Source organism: Mirounga angustirostris, unplaced genomic scaffold (assembly GCF_029215605.1).
Source record: "Mirounga angustirostris isolate CCGP_5_RB_7025 unplaced genomic scaffold, mMirAng1.0.hap1 SCAF_8, whole genome shotgun sequence".
Classification (NCBI taxonomy): Eukaryota; Metazoa; Chordata; class Mammalia; order Carnivora; family Phocidae; genus Mirounga; species Mirounga angustirostris.
The window spans coordinates 90,460,042-90,481,544 of NW_026991716.1; the positions used below are offsets into that span (position 1 = coordinate 90,460,042).

Genomic DNA, 21,503 nt, shown 5'->3' on the forward strand with positions numbered 1-21,503 from the left:
TCATATTCTTTTAAAAAAATCATATTCTTTACAGAATAAAAATCTTTGCATCCACCCTCTCATTTGAGGAAAAAAGGTGATTTTACCAGTCTCAGTCTCTATTGTAAAGTAAAGGGCTAAGAATATACATTAACAACATACCTGTACACATAAATCCAGAGGCGTTACTCCATTTTTATCTGACAGATATTTAGCTCCTCGTAACAGAAGAATCTGTGCTGTGTCTCTCTGACCATGACTGTACAGAAGTAAAACCATGTTAAAAAAATTTTTTTTTAATTTAAAGTCTTTCTCTATGAATTATGGACAGTCAATATGAATCAAGAGAAGACTAACAATTTTTAAAAATTGAGAGGAAGATCTGAATTACATCCTCAACATCCAGGAAAACATTTCCCAATGTTAAATCATACCTTCACCATGTAGATAGGAAACTGACTTATTAAATCTTAGAACTGAACTTAGAACACATTACCTACAATAAATCATAACATTTAGGGATAAACAGCTACTACTCAGGCTTATGCTCCATTTTTTTCTTTCAATCATTTCCAACCTTCTTCCTACCACACCCATCCAAGTCTCTAGACCTCTTAGTCAAAAAAAACCTCAATATTCAAAACAAGAGTATATTTTATGGCACTTTAATACTTGGCAAAAAAATAAATAAAAAGAAAGGAAGGAAGGAAGAAGAAAATACAACTATCAAAATAAGAGAATGAGGGAAGGGTAGGGATTAATTATCCAAAAATACTATCTAGCTTTCAACCTTCATTTTATCAACCCACTCAGTTTGGCTTCTGTTGACAGCTATTTAATCTGATCTAGAATGAACAATGCTCTTATCCACATGCCCATTCTACTTATTCTCTTTCTAGTAGGAGTAAAATTAGTAACCATCATTCTTTCAGCTAGGAGGAAGCTAATTTGAAGACGGTAACCACTAGACTCTAGGTCTCATTATTCAGTGAGCTAATCTGATCCAAGATACTCTAGACAATAAAAAATAAAGTTACAATCCACAGACACTACAGTTTGAATTTTACGAAATGCCCAAAGAAGTCATACGGTTTAGAAGAGTATCTAATCAAAAATTTGTATTTTGTAGATGACAAAAGCTACTAACTCAAGCACAGGTGAAACTAGAACTCAGATCCCCGTCTTCCAAAACAAGACTCTTCGACGATACCATTACACCCAAACCAGTATGTCATTTCCCAAAGAGAAAGACACACAGACTTCTCAGAGTTAAAAAAAAAAAAACCACTCATTCTTTACCACAAAATGACACTGCATAAAGTGTAATTTATAACCAAATGGCATTAAACAATTTAAAATTTTTTAAATTTAATAAACCCTACTATGAATGTGATGGCAGATATTATAGATACATCACTCTCCCAATACTTTATTGTCATACTGATTACTTAGCTTAATACAAATATCAAGAGGCCAAAACTGGCTTAAGAACAGTACCTAATTTATTCCAGAAAACCAAGAAACCAAATAAATCAGCAATCTCTCCAAAAGAAACAGTAGGTAGTTTTACTATTGTACATCAAGAAAAGTCTTCATCGAGCATCATTTGTCATTAAGCTGGGAGTACTGGTCAACACATTATATATTAAAGCTAACAGCAAGAGTTTATAATTAACTCCATTCTATTCTTTGTAATACCTAAAAATGAAAGCTAAGTGAAAAGAAACTAACTTATTAATTTATTTAGAGAGAGTGTTATCTTTGCTACTATGCTTGGTTCTGAAAAACCCAAAATTGCAAAGCTAGTCTGCTCAACTTTAATGACATTTCTTCTATAATTATTTAATATCCATGTGTCCAATCTTTCCAATTAAACTATAAACTTCTTCACAATATATTTGTTCCATAGCACCAAGCACAGTAGTTGGCTTATAACATATATTCAATACATATGTTGAATTATAGTTTTTAACTTCAGGTACCATTCATTTGACAAATAAGCATTAAATAAGGTAGTGTACTACAGAAAAAAAAAAAAGACCTGAATCACAGTTTATTTAGGATCTACTAAATGACAAGCATAATGCTCAGTTCTTTGTACAAAGTCTGACTTAATCCTGACACTACTATAAAATAAGTATTCATTCCATTTTTCAGTTGAAAAAACCATGACTTGAGAAAACCACAGTTACTCAAGATCACAGTTACATGACAGAGGAGAATTTGAATCTAGGTCAGTCTAACTCCAAAATCTTTCATCTACATATTATTCAACCAAGATGAATAAACAGAGTTTGCCCTCAAAGAGTAAACAATTTAGTACTCAAGAGAGTATGGTACAAGGTGCAAGGGGATACATGCTATGAGAAAAATAAAATGGGGATCACACACAATGGACAGACAAGATCACCATGTACAAATGGGACATTGTTGAATATATGTGGTTTTAAAAAGTCTCCAAATAATTTTATTTATCATATATAGCAAAAAGGATAATTATCATGAAGGAAAAAGAATACCATTTTGACATTTTTAGAAAGCTGGAGTAATTTCTAAAACTACATTAAAATCTCATCTACGATCAGGTAACATTTCATTTCAAAAATAAATTAAAAGCAAGAAACAAGAACTAAAATATATATAAAATCTGCATAACCCAATTAGGGCTTCAAGTGCCTCACCGACAATATTGCACGACATTAAGACTAACCTATAACAGGGGCGCCTGGGTGGCTCAGTTGGTTAAGCGACTGCCTTCGGCTCAGGTCATGGTCCCAGAGTCATGGGATCGAGTCCCGCATCGGGCTCCCTGCTCGGCAGGGGGTCTGCTTCTCCCTCTGACCCTCCCAATCCTCTCCCCTCTCATGCTCTCTCTCTCTCAGTCTCTCTCTCAAATAAATAAATAAAATCTTTTTTTTTTTTTAAAGATTTTATTTATTTATTTGAGACAGAATGAGAGAGAGAGAGCACATGAGAGCGAGAAGCAGGCTCCCCGCCGAGCAGGGAGCCCGATGCGGGACTCGATTCCGGGACTCCAGGATCATGACCTGAGCCGAAGGCAGTCGCTTAACAGACTGAGCCACCCAGGTGCCCCAATAAATAAAATCTTTAAAAAAAAAAAAAAGAAAAGAGGAGCTTTCTGGAGAACTCCATATCTGCATTTAAGAGCGTAAATAAATACTGCACTTCATATAATCTAAACCAAAGACAAGAAACAGTGGTTTACTGTAAGCTGCTTCTAACTGCAAACTACATTTATATAACATAGTATGTATATATGTGGGTGTGTATGTATGGGGTGGAGTACGTGTATAATTGTTATGTTGTTAGTTCCTTATGGACTTAGGTTTATTACTGTATCACTAACGCCATAATATATGGCACACACAGAGTGCTAACTAAATGTCTGCTTATTACATGAATGAACCAACGAAAATACATGCTTCAAGAAAATGAACCAAGACAGAAGCACAAAAACAACTTAATGCATAATTTAATATCTAACAAGACAAATTCAAAGATTTTTTTTTTAAAGTTACAAATCCAAAGAAAGCAAAGACATGGATGGCTCTGGTCCAAAACATAGTTTAATAGTTTATCCCTCTGGAACTGACCTAGTACTTAACGGAAATTACTGGATTATAGAGATGTCTTTTTTCATTACTTATTAAGTAATTAGTCTAAAATTTAAAATTTAAATAATCAAGTAAATCAAAAGCTCCCACCTATAACATATAAAAACACTGGCAATATAATAGAAAATGTTTTTCCTTGTGCAGTTAGGTGAACACAGTATTTGTGGGAAAACAAGAGAACTTTAGAAAATATACAGAAATGCTTGTGTTTGGAAATGCAATAAATACATTAATGAGAGCATCTGCAAATAGAAAATATCCTACCTGCAAGCAAAGTACAATGGAGTAGCTCCAGATACATTTGGCCTGTTAATATCAGCACCACTGTCTAGCAAGCACTGCACTGTCTGGAGGAAAAAGAAACAAAAAGTAAAGCCAGAGAAGTCAAACAAAGACACAATTATCACAATTTAAATAGATATGAGGAATGCTCCTGCCACTACCTGAAATTTTAAAGTAGAACAAGTAGGAACATGACAATTATGATGGCTGAACTTCTTCAACATTTTGGTTAACTCTCTAGAAACAATATATGTGGAATTATCAATGTAATATAACCTGTGTTAACCCGGGAAGGCTCTAGAAAATCGCTGACACACGTAGCTACCAAGGACTTGAAAAATGGCTAGAATAACTAAGGAACTGAATTAATTTTATTTTATAATAATTAACTTAAGTTTAAATAGCCACATATTGCTAGTAAAGTTAGCACAGCTCCTCTAGATATTTGAATTTAGAAACCAGAATTTTGCCTCTAAAAACAAAAAATAGGTACCAGAACTATCACTTTCTTAAACTCAAACATAATTATTAATCATAATTATTAAAGTTCAAAATGTTAAAAAGCTAAGAAGTCCTTTTGCTAGTACCAGTAACCAGTTTCTGGTAACTCAGTTTCTCTGATAGTCTCATTTATACACACTCTGACTCCTAAGCTCACTTCTGCAACCATCTGAGTCATATTAAGAAAAAGCAAGTTAATGTAAAATCTTAATGTAAAATCACATATTTGGTAACTAGATCTATAGAATGTGGCTCTCCTGAAAGCCTTAAAAAAAAGAAAAGAATCTCTTCTGGTTCTATTCCTTTGATCTTCATTTGGGTTTCTCCTGCAAAAAGGAAGAAAACATGTAAAAACCCAAAAGTTTTTGGAATTACACTGTTTAATATTACTTCTGGACTGAACACATATGTTCATTATTGCTGTTCTAAAACCTAATACAATGTCAGTAAAATAATAAGGCTATAAGCCCACAAGGAAGAACAGGAAAGAACACAACAGCATACAAGACAAGTCAGTAAGTTTTGGGAAAGTGGCAAGCAAGTGGAGGAATAGAAACCAACTCAGCAGATCAAAAGCAGCTGAAGTCTAAGTGCCTGCAAACGTGGATTCCAACACACCACCAAATTCTCCCTGTAGAACACACATACAAAATACAGGGACTGGAAGTACCAGGTACCTTCTAAGACAGGAATAGTTACAAAGAGCCCTAAACAGGAATATTAGTGAAAGCCTATAAAAGAAACAGCTGGACCTTTCCACTGGACCCTTTATCCCCATGCCACAGAGTTAGCCACTATCTCTCCCTACAGTGTCTCAAAATAGTGAGGTTTATCATCTGGACAAAGTGAGTAGGGAGGCTCTAGACTGACAAGCAAGATACCTAGGTAAAGCAGAGATAAGGAGCCACGATGAACACAGTTAAGTGAAAACTTCCAGCCCCCACATTCCACTAGGCTCCCAGAAATCCAGTAGCCAGGCTAAACCTGAAAGGGTGGAAAAACTAAGAAATTCCCAAGTTAAAAAAAAAAGGAACTGATACTATCTAATGAATCTTTCTTTGTAGAAAATAGTCCTGAGATATTCTGTAGGAGCATATACAAAAAATTACTAATTCATAAAAAGAAAATTGAACAAAGCCAATTATTAACGTTAAGAAAAATAGTCACCCTTGGGCGCCTGGGTGGCTCAGTTGGTTGCGCGACTGCCTTCGGCTCGGGTCATGATCCTGGAGTCCTGGGATCGAGTCCCGCATCGGGCTCCCTGCTCGGTGGGGAGTCTGCTTCTCCCTCTGACCCTTCCCCCTCTCATGCTCTCTCTATCTCATTCTCTCTCTCAAATAAATGGGTAAAGTCTTAAAAAAAAAAAATAGTCACCCTAGACAGAAAATGTTATAATTCATTACTTGACTCAGCAGTAAACAATAGTTACCTAACTATATATACACCTAATCTTTTCTGTCAAAATTTACAATTTAATTTTAGAAATGGGGAAGAAGGCATGGGAAGAGGATTTAAATGAGTTAAATCCTCACTCACCAGGACAAGAAATGATTCAGCGATATCTGAAAGTTAAGAAAGAGCAACAGAAGCATATTATTTGGAAATAGATACCAGAAAGAAAACTAAAAGTGCTGAAAATTGTTGCCTGGCATTCATGACTGGACAAAAAAGGATGGTTTAAGGGACTATCGTTTATTGAAAAGATTCTGATAAAAGTGAAATATTTTAAGATATAGTATTTATGTATTACTACTTGAATTCACTTCTAACCCAAGAGGAATAGAAACACTGTTACATAAAATTTTATTATCAGCTATAGAATTCCTTTAAACTGAGGACAAGTGGTCAAGCACAGCTTTCAAATATAAGAAAAATACTATTTTATAAGACAAGGCCTACTTGAGCCTTTTGATTATGGCCTTCTCCTTTCTGAGTTTTGACCTGGAAGCTGTGTCTGCATGGCCCAAAACAAGAATGAGATGGACAGCAGCAATAATGTTCATTAGCTGTTATAGAAATTAGACAAAAAGCCGTAACTCAAAAGGCTCAGGAGAGATGAAAGCACTATATATATTGAAAACATATACTAATATGCAATTAAAACCAAGCAATTCACATAGAAGCAAAATAAATTATTACTATTAGCTTAAAGACTTTTTTTTTTAAAGTAATCTCTACACCCAACGTGGGGCTTCAACTCACAACTGCTCGATCAAGAGTTACATGTTCCACTGACTGAGCCAGCCAGTTGTCCCAGAAGCAGAAATAAATTATTAAAAAACATACTATGCATTTACAAAAATTATATAGTTGTTTAAAATACATAGTGATATAATAATATGAGTAACCTTAACATGTGCCTGGACACTGCGCTAATAAATTTAATACATCCTGTGAGGAAACATATTCTCTCTACTCTTAACGTAGGAAACTGTCCAGTATCTGCCCCCCTCCCCCAACAAAAAACAACAACAACAAAAAACTATTCTCCTATTCCTAGATAATCTACCGGCGGGAGGCGGGGGGAGGGGGGGTCCTTCCTCCATACAGTATAAGAAACTGCTAGGAAAGATCCTTGAAAGAAAAGCACTGAAAGGGTATTTTCATATGGCTTCAAGAAACCCTTGAGAAGAAACAACACACTTTCAACAGACTTCGTGACCCTTCAAGTGATAAAACAATATTCTGAGTGGAAAACTAATGTGCAAAGCTAATGTTTGGGTCAATCTCCAAAGTCATTTAATTGAAGGCAGTGACTAACCAAGACCACCTGTGCCCAATACACTGAAAAATTACAAAGCAAGAAATCCAAGGCAGATCTATTTTATCGGCGTCAACTCGCTAAATAACACTGATCCAAGTAAAAAGGAACAGATATTCAATATTAAAATTACAAGTAAAAATCTGAGTTGTGGTATTTCTACTTGCTAAAAGACAAAACAACAAAAACAGCATCTTTATCTTTTATTAAAAATAATTCTGATATGACTTGACAGCAATGCACGAATTACTTATCCACTAAGAAAAATAGCCAACTCACTAATCAATGACTGGTTTAAATAGGTTTTTCTATAGAAACCTGTCCACCTAAACCTATCAAAACTTTGAAGTATTATATAACATCTAGTAAAAATCATTTAATAATGATTGTTGTGTCTAAAATTACAGTAACAGAACTATTATTTGCTCACATTTCCCAGAAGTGATTAAAGGAGAATTCTAACATTAGAATAAATAAAATTACTCTGAACATAAAAATACAATCCAAAATGTTAGTCTATCTACCTTTGTGCCTCAAGGCTGAATCCAATGAAATGTTTTTGCAAAAGCTTTCAATTAAGTTTGCGTGGCTGTCCTGTAATTCTCTGGATGAAAAGCTTGAATGCTTACTAAAAGGTATCAGGAGAGCTGACTGAACATAGGTAAACACTGTTCCTTACCAAGTTTACAATTTCAGTAAAACATGCAGTCAGTTCTTTCAAAGACAGTGTATGTAATACCAATGTCAAACAATTCTTTTAAGTTTCAGGAGCTTAAATATACCCTAAGCAGGGTTCAACTATCATTTTATATTGTTTGTGAAGCTTCATATTTAGCTATATAAATTTAGCAACATCTAATCCCGCTGTGTACTCTAATTTACACAAACTATGACTAAACCATTCAACAATTCACTAGGGTTTTTAAATCCAAGTTATTCTAGGAAAACAATAATCAACCATTTGTGGCAATTTAACACATTAACAAATCTTAAAGAACTAATAACAAACGAAAAAGTCACCAAAAAGTAAGTTCAGTTTATGGCCAAAATAATTGGAGTCAATTATATCCATGTAGAATAATATTAGGTTTTACCATACTTTCTAAAAATGAGATTAAAAATCAAGTAACACACTGGTCCTAGCTTACTGCACAAGACTAAATGAATTAAGGGTCCAGATAGAGTGCTCTCTGTACTTTCCTTGCAGAATCACATCATACACATTAATAATGGTGGAAGGAAGGAAGGAAGGAAGGGAAGGAGAGAGGGAGGGAGGAAGTAATAGTACCAATACTATTATTGCTCTTAAGTGTCTTCCAAAGTGTTCACAACGCTTTACTTAATTACATAAACAGTAAACAGAATATACCATAGGAGGTAGGTATGGGCAGGGGAAGAAAAATTTGCCAAAGACTATATAATAGGCCAGCTAAATAACCAAACTCTGAAGTGATTTTTAAAATCAATATCCCAAGACAAACCATAATTTTTGCTATTGTAAAGCTAGTAACAGCTGACCTAAGGAAAGTTATAAAAAATTAAATTCCTAAGGAGTTGTTATGCTCATTTCTTTCATCTGATCCTTTTTAAATAGGAACAGAGAGTAGTTTAAAATCTACTGGGGCACCTGGGTGGCTCATTTGGTTAAGCATCCAACTCTTGACTTTGACTCAGGTCATGATCTCAGGGTCATGAGATCTAGCCCCGTCTCTCAAAAATAAAAAATAAAAAAAACTCATAGTGCTATTATGTTGCAAGGACATAAAATGGTCAAAATGCATTCTCAACTACCCAAACCACTTCCTTTCAACAAGACCTTTATCGTGGTTTACCTCTAACAAAACCAACACATCTATATTAAATCATGGCAAAGATTATTCAATTTCTTAGTTACAACTAAACTGCATTTTTCTTCTAAATCTTTTGTCTTTTAAAATATAATGTAAATCTGAACAGCACTTCTTGTTACCAAAGCGAAAATAGCAGTATTCAGTTACAAATTCTACAAAGCTTTAGAGCTCTTAACCAGTTGATCAAAATCTTTTCATGCACTCCTGAGATTTACCCTAAAGTGATTAGAAAGTAAATTTAAGAGGATTTATCATATCTCTTTAATCTGAAAAGTGCTACTAATTAATACCTTTTAAAAATATTTTTTTAAGATTTTTTATTTATTTATTTGAGAGAGACAGAGAGAACACGGGCAGGGGAGGGACAGAGGGAGAAGAAAAGGGACAAGCAGACTCCCCGCTGAGCAGGGAGCCCAACTACAGGGCTTGATCCCAAGACCCTGAGATCATGACCTGAGCTGAAGTCAGATGCTTAACCGACTGAGCCACCCAAGAATCCCTCTTTAAATGGAGCTTCTTTCTCCCTTTAAAGTTTTCTATTTTATTTTGTAAAACATATATAATCAATATGCAAGCTTTTAAGCTTAAAAATAAATCTTGAAACCTATATGCACTGCTACATGTCTATATGGAACCAAGTTCTGAAGACCTTTTAATGAATTTATGCATGAACTGACTTTGAGACAGTAAAAAGGCCATTTTTACTTGCAGCTAAAGTAAGTCAGTAGGATACCTGACAAAGCATTTTATACTCAGTGTTCAACTTATGGAAAGATATACAAAGAGTTAAAAAAAAATCAATAATCCCTATCCTGTAATAATTTATCATATCTATGCTCATCCAATGAGATTTGAACATGTCCCAGAAATACATAAGTAATTATAAGGCATAGGTAATATTAGCACAACTACCAACAAAGATTTTTAGGAGTATAATTCAGCCTGGAGGCTAAAAGATAGACTAATTTTTCAAGATTCCTTCCTGCATCGAGGAAGAATTAAAGATGCATACAATGATTCATAAAACACTAAACATACTCTTTATCTGTTCATGATCCTCACAGATAACTATAATTGACCAACTATAATAAAATGGAATCTCACTCACCAATACAATCAACCACAAGTCAACTTTTTGTACCCTTCCTCCTCTACTATATCTGCAAAACCTCACTCTGTGAAACTCATCATCGCAGTGAAGTCAGGCCCCCTTATAAATCTTTTGAGATTATAATTCTTCAAAGGCATCTGACTATGAGGAATTCTCCCTTACTTCACCACACCTGCTTTAGGTTGTAAAGCATATGGAGTATATTATACTCATACTAACTATTCTTCAATGACCTCAGAAGGCAATTCTAAATTTTCAATGCAGCCTGTAATGCACATGTTTTGAAATAGGGTTTTCTTAGTAATTCTTGTCTCTTCACTGGCTCAAGGCAGCTAAAATTAGTTTTCATAGATCACTTCTGATCTGAATCCCAGTTTTTTGTATAAAAATTCTTGGCCAACAGGTAGGATTTATAATCTTATATATGACACTCCACTCCTGTTATGGCAAAGTGTTTATATTAAAGTGGGTGCTTTTCTGTCCTGTAACAACTACCAGCAGGACTCATCCTCTAATGTGCAACCATTGTTTAAAAACCTGGGCCATTCAAGATTAGGACATTTCAGATCATTTTTTTTTCACACAGAATACTTTTTAAATTAATACTGCTGACTCTCAGAAAGTAAAAACTAATGAGAAGGAAATACTACTTGAAAACATTGGGTTAGTTTTCAGATGATAAAGGACAAAAAATAAAAAATAAAAATGAACAACTAGTTTTCAGAAGAAATTCCAGGGAAGAAAAAAAACCTCTATATCCCTCCTCTTATGCAACTCATTAAACATAAGACAATGTTACTCTTGGCCTCACTATCTTAAAGAAGTGCAATACTCTAAATTATAATCACATATAAATCCATTTAAACATGTAGCATCCTACATCCTGAACCCAGATTAGGAAAAAAGTACAGAGATGAAAATCAAGATTCCAGTAGGAATTCTCAGAACACAAAGATAAGACTCAGAGAGAGTGTGTCCAAAACAATACATATTGGGCGCCTGGGTGGCTCAGTCGGTTAAGCTCTGCCTTCGGCTCAGGTTATGATCCAAGGGTACTAGGAGCGAGCCCCACATTGAGCCCTGACATCACATTGGGTTCCCTGCTCAGTGGGGAGCCTGCTTCTTCCTCTCCCTTTGCCTGCCACTCCCCCTGCTTGTGCTCTCCACTGTCAAATAAATAAATAAAATCTTTAAAAAAAATACATATTAAACACACAAATTTCTGTATCTGCCGTTATTGATGGTGATTTTTTTTGTTTTCGGCTGGTTTCTGTTGTTCTTGTTATGGTTAACAAGTAAATAAATTTCTATTAACAACAATGTTAAATGTGGGGAAAAAAAAAAACTCAAAAGTAACCAGGACAGGAAACTATAACAAGGCAGATTTTAAATTTTAAACTAACAATTTTTATATAAGGCAGCAGTCTCCTAATAAAAGAAAAACTATTAGCAACTTTTAAAGTTAAATGTTTGTACATGGAAGCAAGAGGAAAGTACTGACGTAAAACAAATGCATGATCTTAGAAATCAAAGTAAGAAAGAAAACAACCATCACTCCAGTCTTGCATCATATTCCAAGACAGCAGAAAAATATGATAATCTAAGCTGAAATATTTAAGCAATGTCCGTGCTCACTTTCTTACTACCTAATCCCAGTAACTGAGGCATAATGGTAAAAAATAAAATATAAAAAAGTTATGTGATAATAAGATTGAGAATAAGAACATTATTAGAATTACATGTGATAGACACTGAGGAGGGTAATGTGCTATGGTGAGCACTGTGAATTGTTTAAGACTGATGAAGCACAGACCTGTGCCCCTGAAACAAATAATACATCATATGTTAATTAAAAAAAAAGAAAAAAAATTACATGTGAACATACATTTAAAATTTTAGTATATTCAGCTATCAAAATCTATGAATCAGAAATAAATTTGAAATCCAAATACTTTAAACAGATTTAAAAGCACTATTTTCTATTCTTTTTATCCACAAATATATATTAATCATAAGTCCATATGATGCAAAAAATGTTTTAAGATTTTGCTACGATGCTTCATGTTCCCAATTATGCACAGTGAAAAACTTTTCATTAATTCAAAGTTTTCAAAAATAAATACATGCAACTTAAAGTCCTCATGGCTGAATTTACCGTCTTGTGACCGTTCTGGCAAGCCACATGCAGCGCTGTCTGCCCCATCGCATCCTCAACATCGACGTCACTGACGTGTTGTACAAGGTCATGGAGTAGTTCTGTCCGCCCATTCACGGCCAGCCAGTGTATCTGTACAGCCATTTAGTTACTTAACATTTGTGCAAGGAGTGTTTCATAAAAACAGCAGATAAATAACGCTATTATTTCTCAAACGTGAGTATGATATACACACTAAAGATTAAAATAAAAGCCCATATATTTTCCTATTTTTTATATGGGGAAAATATGCATCAAGATGTAGATTACACCACCATGTACTTCAAAATCAAGCATTTCATGGATCACAACAGTTAAATACCCTAGACTTAGGATCACCAAATACCCTGCTTCCTAGATGATCCTGGACTCTATGCACAGCTTGTCTCTAAAGAAAAGGTACTGGATACTTTTCCTTCCCCAGAAGTAAACATGAATAAAAAGGTAATTAACACAACAGACATCATATTCTTTACTTCTTGTATTTTCCAAATAACTCATGTATCATACATAAATAGTAATACATAGGGAGGATAAAATATTTATAACTCTACCACTCAAAGATAATCAATGTTAAAACTCTGGACTATGCTATCCATGCATTTTTCAATTGACTGTTTTCCATTAAAAACTGTATCATGAAACTTATTTTAGGATGGCAGCTTAAACACATGCATCGACTTCTATTTCTTCCCCAAACACCACTGAAATGACAATAAAGAGTACTTTCCTTAAAAGACAGACCCATTACGATAAAGATAAAAAGATACTATAATAGCAACAAGTTTTCCAAGTTAAAAGTTTTTGTGTGACTTGTCAGAACAAAAAACTGAATCCTAAACCAGTAATAGAAAAAGCCAAGGAAGGTGACTCAGATCACTAAAATCCCAAAAGGCTCAAGAATCGGTGATAAGCAACTTGCATCTCTTGAAGTAGGGATGAAAACTGGTGGATTTAGACCCTTATATCTCCAACCCTCCCCAACTCTTCCAGGCCAATAACTGCCCCTTCCCAATCAGAGAGAACACAAGAATCTTGAAAACAATCTCTAGTAAGTGACAACCGGCACAATGAAGCAAGAATATCACATTGCAAAAGGGAGACAAAGTCGTTTACATACTGAATACTGAAATCCCAAAGAATTCTCCTCGACCTAACATCGAGAATGCTAACACCCTCCTGGCAATTGTTAGAGGTTTCGCTGAGGAATCTAACCAGCTTGAGAGTAAATGCCTAAAGAAATTGGTATCGGGAAGGATCCAAAAGGCAAATGCCCAAGAACACTGAAGCCCATAGTGAATAAACCTCATTCATTCAAACGGGGCTTTCAAATAGCTTTTTCCAATTCCACCAAACATTTGACAAATGCATCTAGTTTGAAACACAAAATACAAAAAAAAAAAAAAAAAAGAAAGGAAAAAAAAAAAGCAGAGAAGGAACCATGAATATTCAAAGAAAAAACTTCAAAAGAAAAAGCTATATTTAATACTCTCAGAGAGGGGCGCCTGGGTGGCTCAGTCGGTTAAGCATCTCCCTTGGGCTCAGGTCATGATCCCGGGGTCCTGGGATCGAGCCCCATATCGGGCTCCCTGCTGAGCAGGGAGCCTGCTTCTCCCTCTGCCTCTGCCGCTGCCCCTGCTTGTGCTCTCTCTCTGTCAAATAAAAAAAGAAAAAAAAAAAAATACTCTCAGAGAGAAAACATACTGACTGCATCCTTCAAACAAGAACAGGCTATTATTTTTTTTTAAAAGGACAATGAAAAGCAAACAAACTCCTGGAACTTAATACTGTGACAGAGATATGCAAACTCAAAAAAGATTTAGAATATTGAGGAAGCCTTCCAAGAAGCACAAAAAGACAAAGAAATGGGAGAAACAAGAGAAAAGGTAAGAAAATTAAAAGGTTAGCCCAAGAGGTCCAATATTCAAATAACAGGAATTCAAAAAGGAGAGAACAGGCAAAACAGAAGACTGAAATCATCAAAGAAGTATTTTACGAAAATTTTTCCTGAGTTCCCATTACATGAGCTTCCAGGATAACACCTCAGCATTACCCAGCCAAATGGATATAATTAAACCAAACCTAGACCTATAATCCTAAAATTTTAGAACTCTAAAGACAAAGTAGGTTCAATAAGTTTCTAAAAAGGAAAAACACAACAGGTTTCATAAAGAGTCAAGAATCTAAATGGTGGGGCACCTGGGTGGTGCAGTCGGTTAAACATCTAACTCTTGGTTTTGGCTTGAGGCCTGATCTCAGAGTTATGAGCTCGAGCCCCACATCCCTCTCTGTGCTCAGTGAGGAGTCTGTTTAAGACTCCCTCAGGCGCCTGGGTGGCCCAGTCGGTTAAGCGGCTGCCTTCGGCTCAGGTCATGATCCCAAGGGTCCTGGGAATGAGCCCAACAGCTCCCTGCTCAGCTAGGAGACTGCTTCTCCCTCTCCCTCTGCCTGCCACTCCCCCTGCTTATGCTCTCTCCCTCTCTGTCAAATAAATAAATTTTTTTTTTTAAAAAAAGACTCTCTCGGGCACCTGGGTCGCTCAGATGGTTAAGGGTCTGCCTTCGGCTCAGGTCATGATCCCAGGGTCCTGGGATCGAGTCCCGCATCGGGCTCCCTGCTCCTTGGGAACCTGCTTCTCCCTCTGCTTCTCTCTCTGTCTCTCATGAATAAATAAATAAAATCTTTAAAAAAAAAAAGACTCTGTCCCTCTTCTTCTGCCCTTCCCCCACCCCATGCAAACACTCTCTCCATCTCTCAAATAAATAAATTAAAAAAAAAAAAATCTAAATGGCACCAAACTTCAAAACTGAAAGCTAGAAGACAATGAAGCAACGTTTTCAAAATTCTAAGGGAAAACAATGTGCAGCCCAGAATCTTATTACCAGCTAACTCATTATTAATGATTACATAATCAGACTCAAAATTCAAGTAATGCGAAGTATAAACGAATTTACTTCCCATTAACTCTTTGTCAGTTAACTACTGGAAAATGTGCTCCAGCAAAGTGACAGAATAGTTATCTGCAAAGGCAGACACAGAATCCATATAAAAAAGAACCCAAAACAAGAGAAAGGCAAAAGAAATCTCCAGGATGATGAAGAGATATTCTAAACAAAAACTGTGAAGGAGGCCTAGAAATCACCCAAACCAGCTTAGAGAGGACAGAAGTCTCCATAAAAGACTCCTTTCAAAATTAATCAAGAAGATGAAAGACACTGAATACTTATGAGGATATTTACAAAGCTCAGGTAAAGTTTCACAATGAATTAATAATAAGTACTTAGAAAAGTTTTAAAAAAAATTTAAGCTGCAATAAGACAAGAAACAAAGACCTAGAGATTAGAAAGGAAAAGATAAAATTATCTCTATTTGCAGATGACATGACCGTCTACATAGAAAACCCTAAGGAATCTATAAAAAACTCCTAGAACTAATACGTGAGTTCAGCAAGGTCACAAGAATACATGATAAATACACAAAAAAGGAATCGCATTTCTACAAACTATCAGTGAACATGCAGAAACCAAAATTAAAAACATACTACTATTCAGTATTGCTCCAAAGAAAATGAAACTTAGCTATACATATACACTTAAAACATGCACAAGATCTGTATGGTGAACAGTACAAGAGGTAAAATTTCATTTACAAAAAGAAATCAAAGACCTAAATAAATGAGGAGACATACTGTGTTTCCAGTAAAGATATCAATTCTCAAACTGATCTATATTTAATACAATCTCAATAAATATCCCAGCAAGGTTTTTTTGTCATAGTCAAGTTTATTCTATAAATAAGTTTATTCTATCTATAAATTTCTGGCAAAGAAACCAGAATAGCTAATATAATCCTGACACAGAAAAATAAAGTGGGAGGAATTACTCAACCAGATATTAAGGCTTACTATTTAGTATATAGCTACAGTAATCCAAACTGTGGTATTGGCAAAGGGACAGTCACATAGATCCCTGAAGCAGAATTAAAAACCCAGAAAAAAGTCCATATAAATATGCCCCATAGATTTTTGAGAAAGATGAAAAACCAATTTCATGCAGGAAGGATAGACTTTTCAACAACAGTGCTCGAGTAAGTGGACTTGATGAGCAAAAAAAGGGATGCCTGGGTGGCTCAGTTGGTTGAGCATCTGCCTTCAGGCTCAGGTCCCAGAGTCCTGGGATCGAGTCCTACATTAGGCTCCTTGCTCAGCAGGGAGCCTGCTTCTCCCTCTGCCTGCCGCTCCCCCTGCTTGTGTTCTCTCTGACAAATAAATAAATAAAATCTTAAAATAAAAAATGAACCTCAACTTAAGCATCACATCTTACACAAATATTAGCTCAAAATAGATCATAGATTTAGATGTAAAGTATAAAATAATAAAAATTTAGAAAAAAAATCTGAAAACATCTTCCAGATCTAGAGTTAGAGTCCTTTAATTTGATACCAAAAGCATAATCCATAAAAGGAAAAACTGATATACTGGCCTTCATCAAAACTGAAAACTTTTATACAAAAGATCCTGTTAAGAATTAAAATGGCAGAGGGGCGCCTGGGTGGCTCAGTCATTAAGCGTCTGCCTTTGGCTCAGGTCATGATCCCAGGGTCCTGGGATCAAGTCCCACATCAGGCTCCCTGCTTGGCAGGAAGCCTGCTTCTCCCTCTCCCATTCCCCCTGCTTGTGTTCCCTCTCTCGCTGTGTCTCTCTCTGTCAGATAAATAAATAAAATCTTTTTAAAAAAAAAAAGAATTAAAATGGCAGAGAACTGGGTGTTATATACAAACAATGAATCATGGAACACTACATCAAAAACTAATGATGTAATGTATGGTGATTAACATAACACAATAAAATTTTAAAAAAAGAATTAAAATGGCAAACTAGAGATAGAAGAAAATATTTGCACATCACATACCTGATAAAGGACCCGTATCATCAGTATATAAAGCACTCTCACAGCTCAAGAGTTAAAAGTAATCCAATTAAAAAATGAGCAAATGACATGAATCAACCTTTCACATAGAAAGATATACAGATAGCAAAATTACTCAAAGAATACAAAAATACTAATTCAAAGGGATACATGCACCCCAATGTTTATAGCAGCATTATCTACAATAGCCAAACTATGGAAACAGCCCAAGTGTCCATCAACTGATGAATGGATAAAGATGTGATATATATACATAAGAGAATATTACTCAGCCATAAAAAAAAGAATGAAATCTTGCCATCTGCAATAACACAGATGGAGCTAGACAGTATAATGCTAAGTGAAATAAGTCAGTCAGAGAAAGACAAATACTATATGATTTCACTCATATGAGGAATTTAAGAAACAAAAAAAAAAAAAAGAGAGGGGAAAGGAGGGGGGGGGAAGGCAAAACAAGAAACAGATTCAGAAACTGACAGCTACCAGAGGGGAGGTGGGTAAGGGGATGAGTTAAACAGGTGATAGGGATTAAGGAGTACACTTACTGTAATGAGCACTGAATCACTATATTGTACACCTGAAACTAATATAACACTGTAGCTTAACTAACTGGAATTTAAATAAAAACTTTAAAAAAGAAAAAAAAAGATACACAGATAGCAAAAAAGCACATGAAAAGATGTCAATTAGGCAAATGCAAATTAAAACCACAATGAGATAGCAACTACACACGTATTATGGCTAAAATAAAAAACAGTAACAACATCAAATGCTGGTGAGGATGCTGAAAAACTAGATGACTCATATATTGCTGCTCAGAGTATAAAATGTTGCAGGCACTCTGGAAAAGTTAGGTAGTACATTTTAAAACTAAACATGAAACTACGATACAACCCAGCAATTTCATTCTTGGGCATTTATTCTAGAGAAATGAAAAGTTTTACATCCACACAAAAACCTGTACACTGTTTACATTTATAGCAGCTTTATTCAAGATAGCCCCAAACAGGAAATGACCCAGATGTCCTTCAACAGGTAAATGGTTAAACCAACAATGATACCTCTACACCAAGGAATACCAGTCAGCAATATAAAGGAACAAACTATTGATACATACAGTAACCTACGTCAATCTCCATGGAATATGATGAATGTACAAAAGCCAATCCTAAAAGGTTCCATACAATATAATTCAATTTATATAACATTCTTAAAAAGACATAATCTTAGAAATGGAGAAGAGATTAGTGGTTGCCAAGGGTTAGGCATGGGGTGAAGGGGAGGAAAGGTGTGGTTATAAAAGAACAACACAAAACATCTTTGTAGAGTTGGAAATGTTCAGAATATTGACTATAGTAGTGGACACATGGACCTATACAGGTAATAAAACTGTATAGAACTTACTATACATAGACTCACACAGATAAAACTGGGTACAAATAAACACGTAACACTGGGGCAATTGGAACAAGACAAATTATATCAGTATAAATATCCTGGCCATGATATTATACTATCGTTTTGTAAAATGTGACCATTGAGGGAAACTGGGCAATATATAGAGGGCATTCCTCTGTATTATTTCTTACCGGTACATATGAATGTAAAATTATCTCAATTTTTTTAGAATGCCATTATTAACTACATGAAAATCAAAATGCTATGTAATAAAGTAACTATAGCAAACTATTTGGCCTAACTATGAACAGTATGTATATAATTTTTTAAAAATCAAAATACTGAAAAATGATCTAATTAAAATTACAACTATATTGGAAAGGTGTGAGGGAAATGTGATTGTACATGATGGGATAAGGGGAGGTGGGGCTGAAAAAGAGAGCAAATAACCTTATCTTCCATAAAGTCAATTGGTGATGCCTAAAACTGAAAAATCAAAAAATAGCAATACTAGCATGTTATTTAGATGTAAGGAAACAGTATTTTTACATCTATTAAAATAGTTGAGAAGAGCTAACTACAGTTACAAGTTTATAGAGCCTGAGGAAGAAAGTCAAGAGAATATGTCCTTTTTGTGGGGTGGGATCACAATACAGATGTGTATTTATTTGAGGTATAATGTCATACAGTTCAAATGCCATACAATCCATCTATTTAAAATATACACCTTAGCGGTTTTGGTATATTCACAGTTGCGCATTCATCACCATAATCAATTTTAGAACATTTTCATTTCCCCAAAAAGAAACCCACTACCATTAGCAGTCACTGCCTATTTCCTCCCTTGTCCTGATACAGATAGGTAAGATACATGTCTCACCCTGATTAAGTCAACATTGCCTGCAGTATTTTTTTACTAATGTTCTTTTCTTTGTTCTTGTAGATCTCTGTTAGAGGCAATGAATTCTCTGACAGTTGTTGGGGGATGATATAGGCGGCATCGCCAACCAAATATTCCATCACTCCCACCTCTTCACTTTTATAATTTTGCTGAGTTCAGAACAAACCGAGTTAAGTCTAATGACCTTACCCCTAAAAGCAATATGTATAAGGCAGGGAAAAGTCTACGAAATCCTACCATGATTTTATGGTTTATGGTACTGAATGACAGCCTTTGCCGACACCAATACTTTGAATTGTTCTTTTGCTTGTCACTATCCCCAGGCCATCCTAGACAATGTGCCTTAGTAATACTCAGGATGGATAAGCATAAAATGTACTTCATTCAAAAAGCAGCAGAAGAGGGGCGCCTGGGTGGCTCAGTGGGTTGGGTGTCTGCCTTCGGCTCAGGTCATGATCCCAGGGTCCTGCGATCAAGTTCTGCATTGGGCTCCCTGCTCTGTGGGGAGCCTGCTTAGCCCTCTCACTCTGCCTGCCACTCCCCCTGCTTGTGCTCGTGCTATCAAATAAATTTTTAAAATCTTTAAAAAAAAAAAAAAAAGCAGTGGGAGAGGGCACCTGGGTGGCTCAGTCGGTTAAGCTCAGGTTGTGATCCCAGGGTCCTGGGAACAAACACCATGTCGGGCTCCCTGCCCAGCAGAAAGCCTTCTTCTCCCTCTCTCTCTGCCGCTCCCCCTGCTTGTGCTTTCTCACTCTCTCTCCCCCTATCAAATAAATAAATAAAATCTTTAAAAAAAAAAAGTGGTGGGAGAGCGATTTTGAAGGTGAATGTGGGAAGGGTAGGCTCTCTACTGCAGGATGTTCTTGAGCATATCATCTTGGGGAAAAAAAGCACATCTAGAAGCTAAAGACCTGGAAAGTGATCCCTGTAACTATCCATGCCAAAAACCTTTGGAAAGTCTCCATGAACCCCTGGGGTACCTGAACACCAGTTAAGCTCACCACTCTAATGTAGCATGCCTTCTTTCACCTCCAAGCATTCACGAATCTATTCCGTAGAGCCAGAACTCTCTTCCCGCCCCCCCCAGCCCCACAACCACCACTTTAACCAGTCTAACTTCTGTTTGTCCTGGCCTCAGCTCATGTGATATGTCCCTGGGATGCCTCTTCTAATGCCTTAAGTGAGGATGGGTCCCCTGCCAGACTTCCATAGCATCTCCTTCTCCTATGTTGACATTCATTACACTGTGTTACCACTGCCTGTTAACTTTCCAGTCTTCCTGTAAGGAAAAATAAGATAAAAACATGGAGGGAGGCAAATCATAAAAGACTCTTAACTACAGAGAACAAACTAGGGGGGGTGGGTGAGGGGACATGCTAAATGGGCTTTAAGGAGAGCACTTGTGATGAGCACTGGATGTTGTATGTAGTGATGAATCACTAAATTCTACTCCTGAAACCAACACTGCACTAAATGTTAACTAACTTGAACTTTAATAAGAACTTGAAAGAAAAAAAAACTTCCCTGTCTTCCTTATACGTTTGGGGACAACAAGGACCATATTCATGGCTCTATCCCACAATAGCAAAGTGCCTAGCCCATAGTAGGTATTCAAGAAATTCCTGTTGAAACAACAAATGAAGAAATATGAGGAGTCCTTTGTGAGGATAACCAGCCTAGAAAGCATGCACTCAACAGTTCTCTCTTTTTGTAAGAAAAATCCTGGGGCTCTTGGCTCCTCATTGAAAGTTTCTTCCAAGTCAGGAGCCATTGGCTTTACTGTCCCACATGTTTGGTGGCAACTATTCAGTTCTGCAGCAACACGTTTTCACCATCCCAGCTTCCTTTAGCTGATCGGGTCAATGGGCCCAGCTGTTGAATTAACTCCATCATGGTGGTCTGGGACTAGGAAGAATCATGTTGGTGGCCAGAATAATTTCCAAGAGGTGGCAGCACACTATAC

The 21,503-nt window shown here is 36.0% G+C and overlaps 1 protein-coding gene across 4 annotated transcripts in view; it reads right to left on the reverse strand.

Moving 5' to 3' along the window:
• Positions 1–21,503, reverse strand: part of HACE1 (HECT domain and ankyrin repeat containing E3 ubiquitin protein ligase 1) — a 96,476-nt gene that overhangs the window by 59,102 nt on the left and 15,871 nt on the right. For 3 of the 4 annotated variants that reach the window (XM_045865231.3, XM_045865232.3, XM_045865234.3), the window contains 3 exons: positions 12,275–12,406; positions 3,879–3,961; positions 142–238 (listed from right to left, as the gene is read on the reverse strand). In XM_045865231.3, coding sequence (XP_045721187.1) covers positions 142–238; positions 3,879–3,961; positions 12,275–12,406 — 312 coding nt within the window. The remainder of the gene's footprint in view (positions 1–141; positions 239–3,878; positions 3,962–12,274; positions 12,407–21,503) is intronic. The other variant, XM_045865235.3, reaches the window with a different exon arrangement.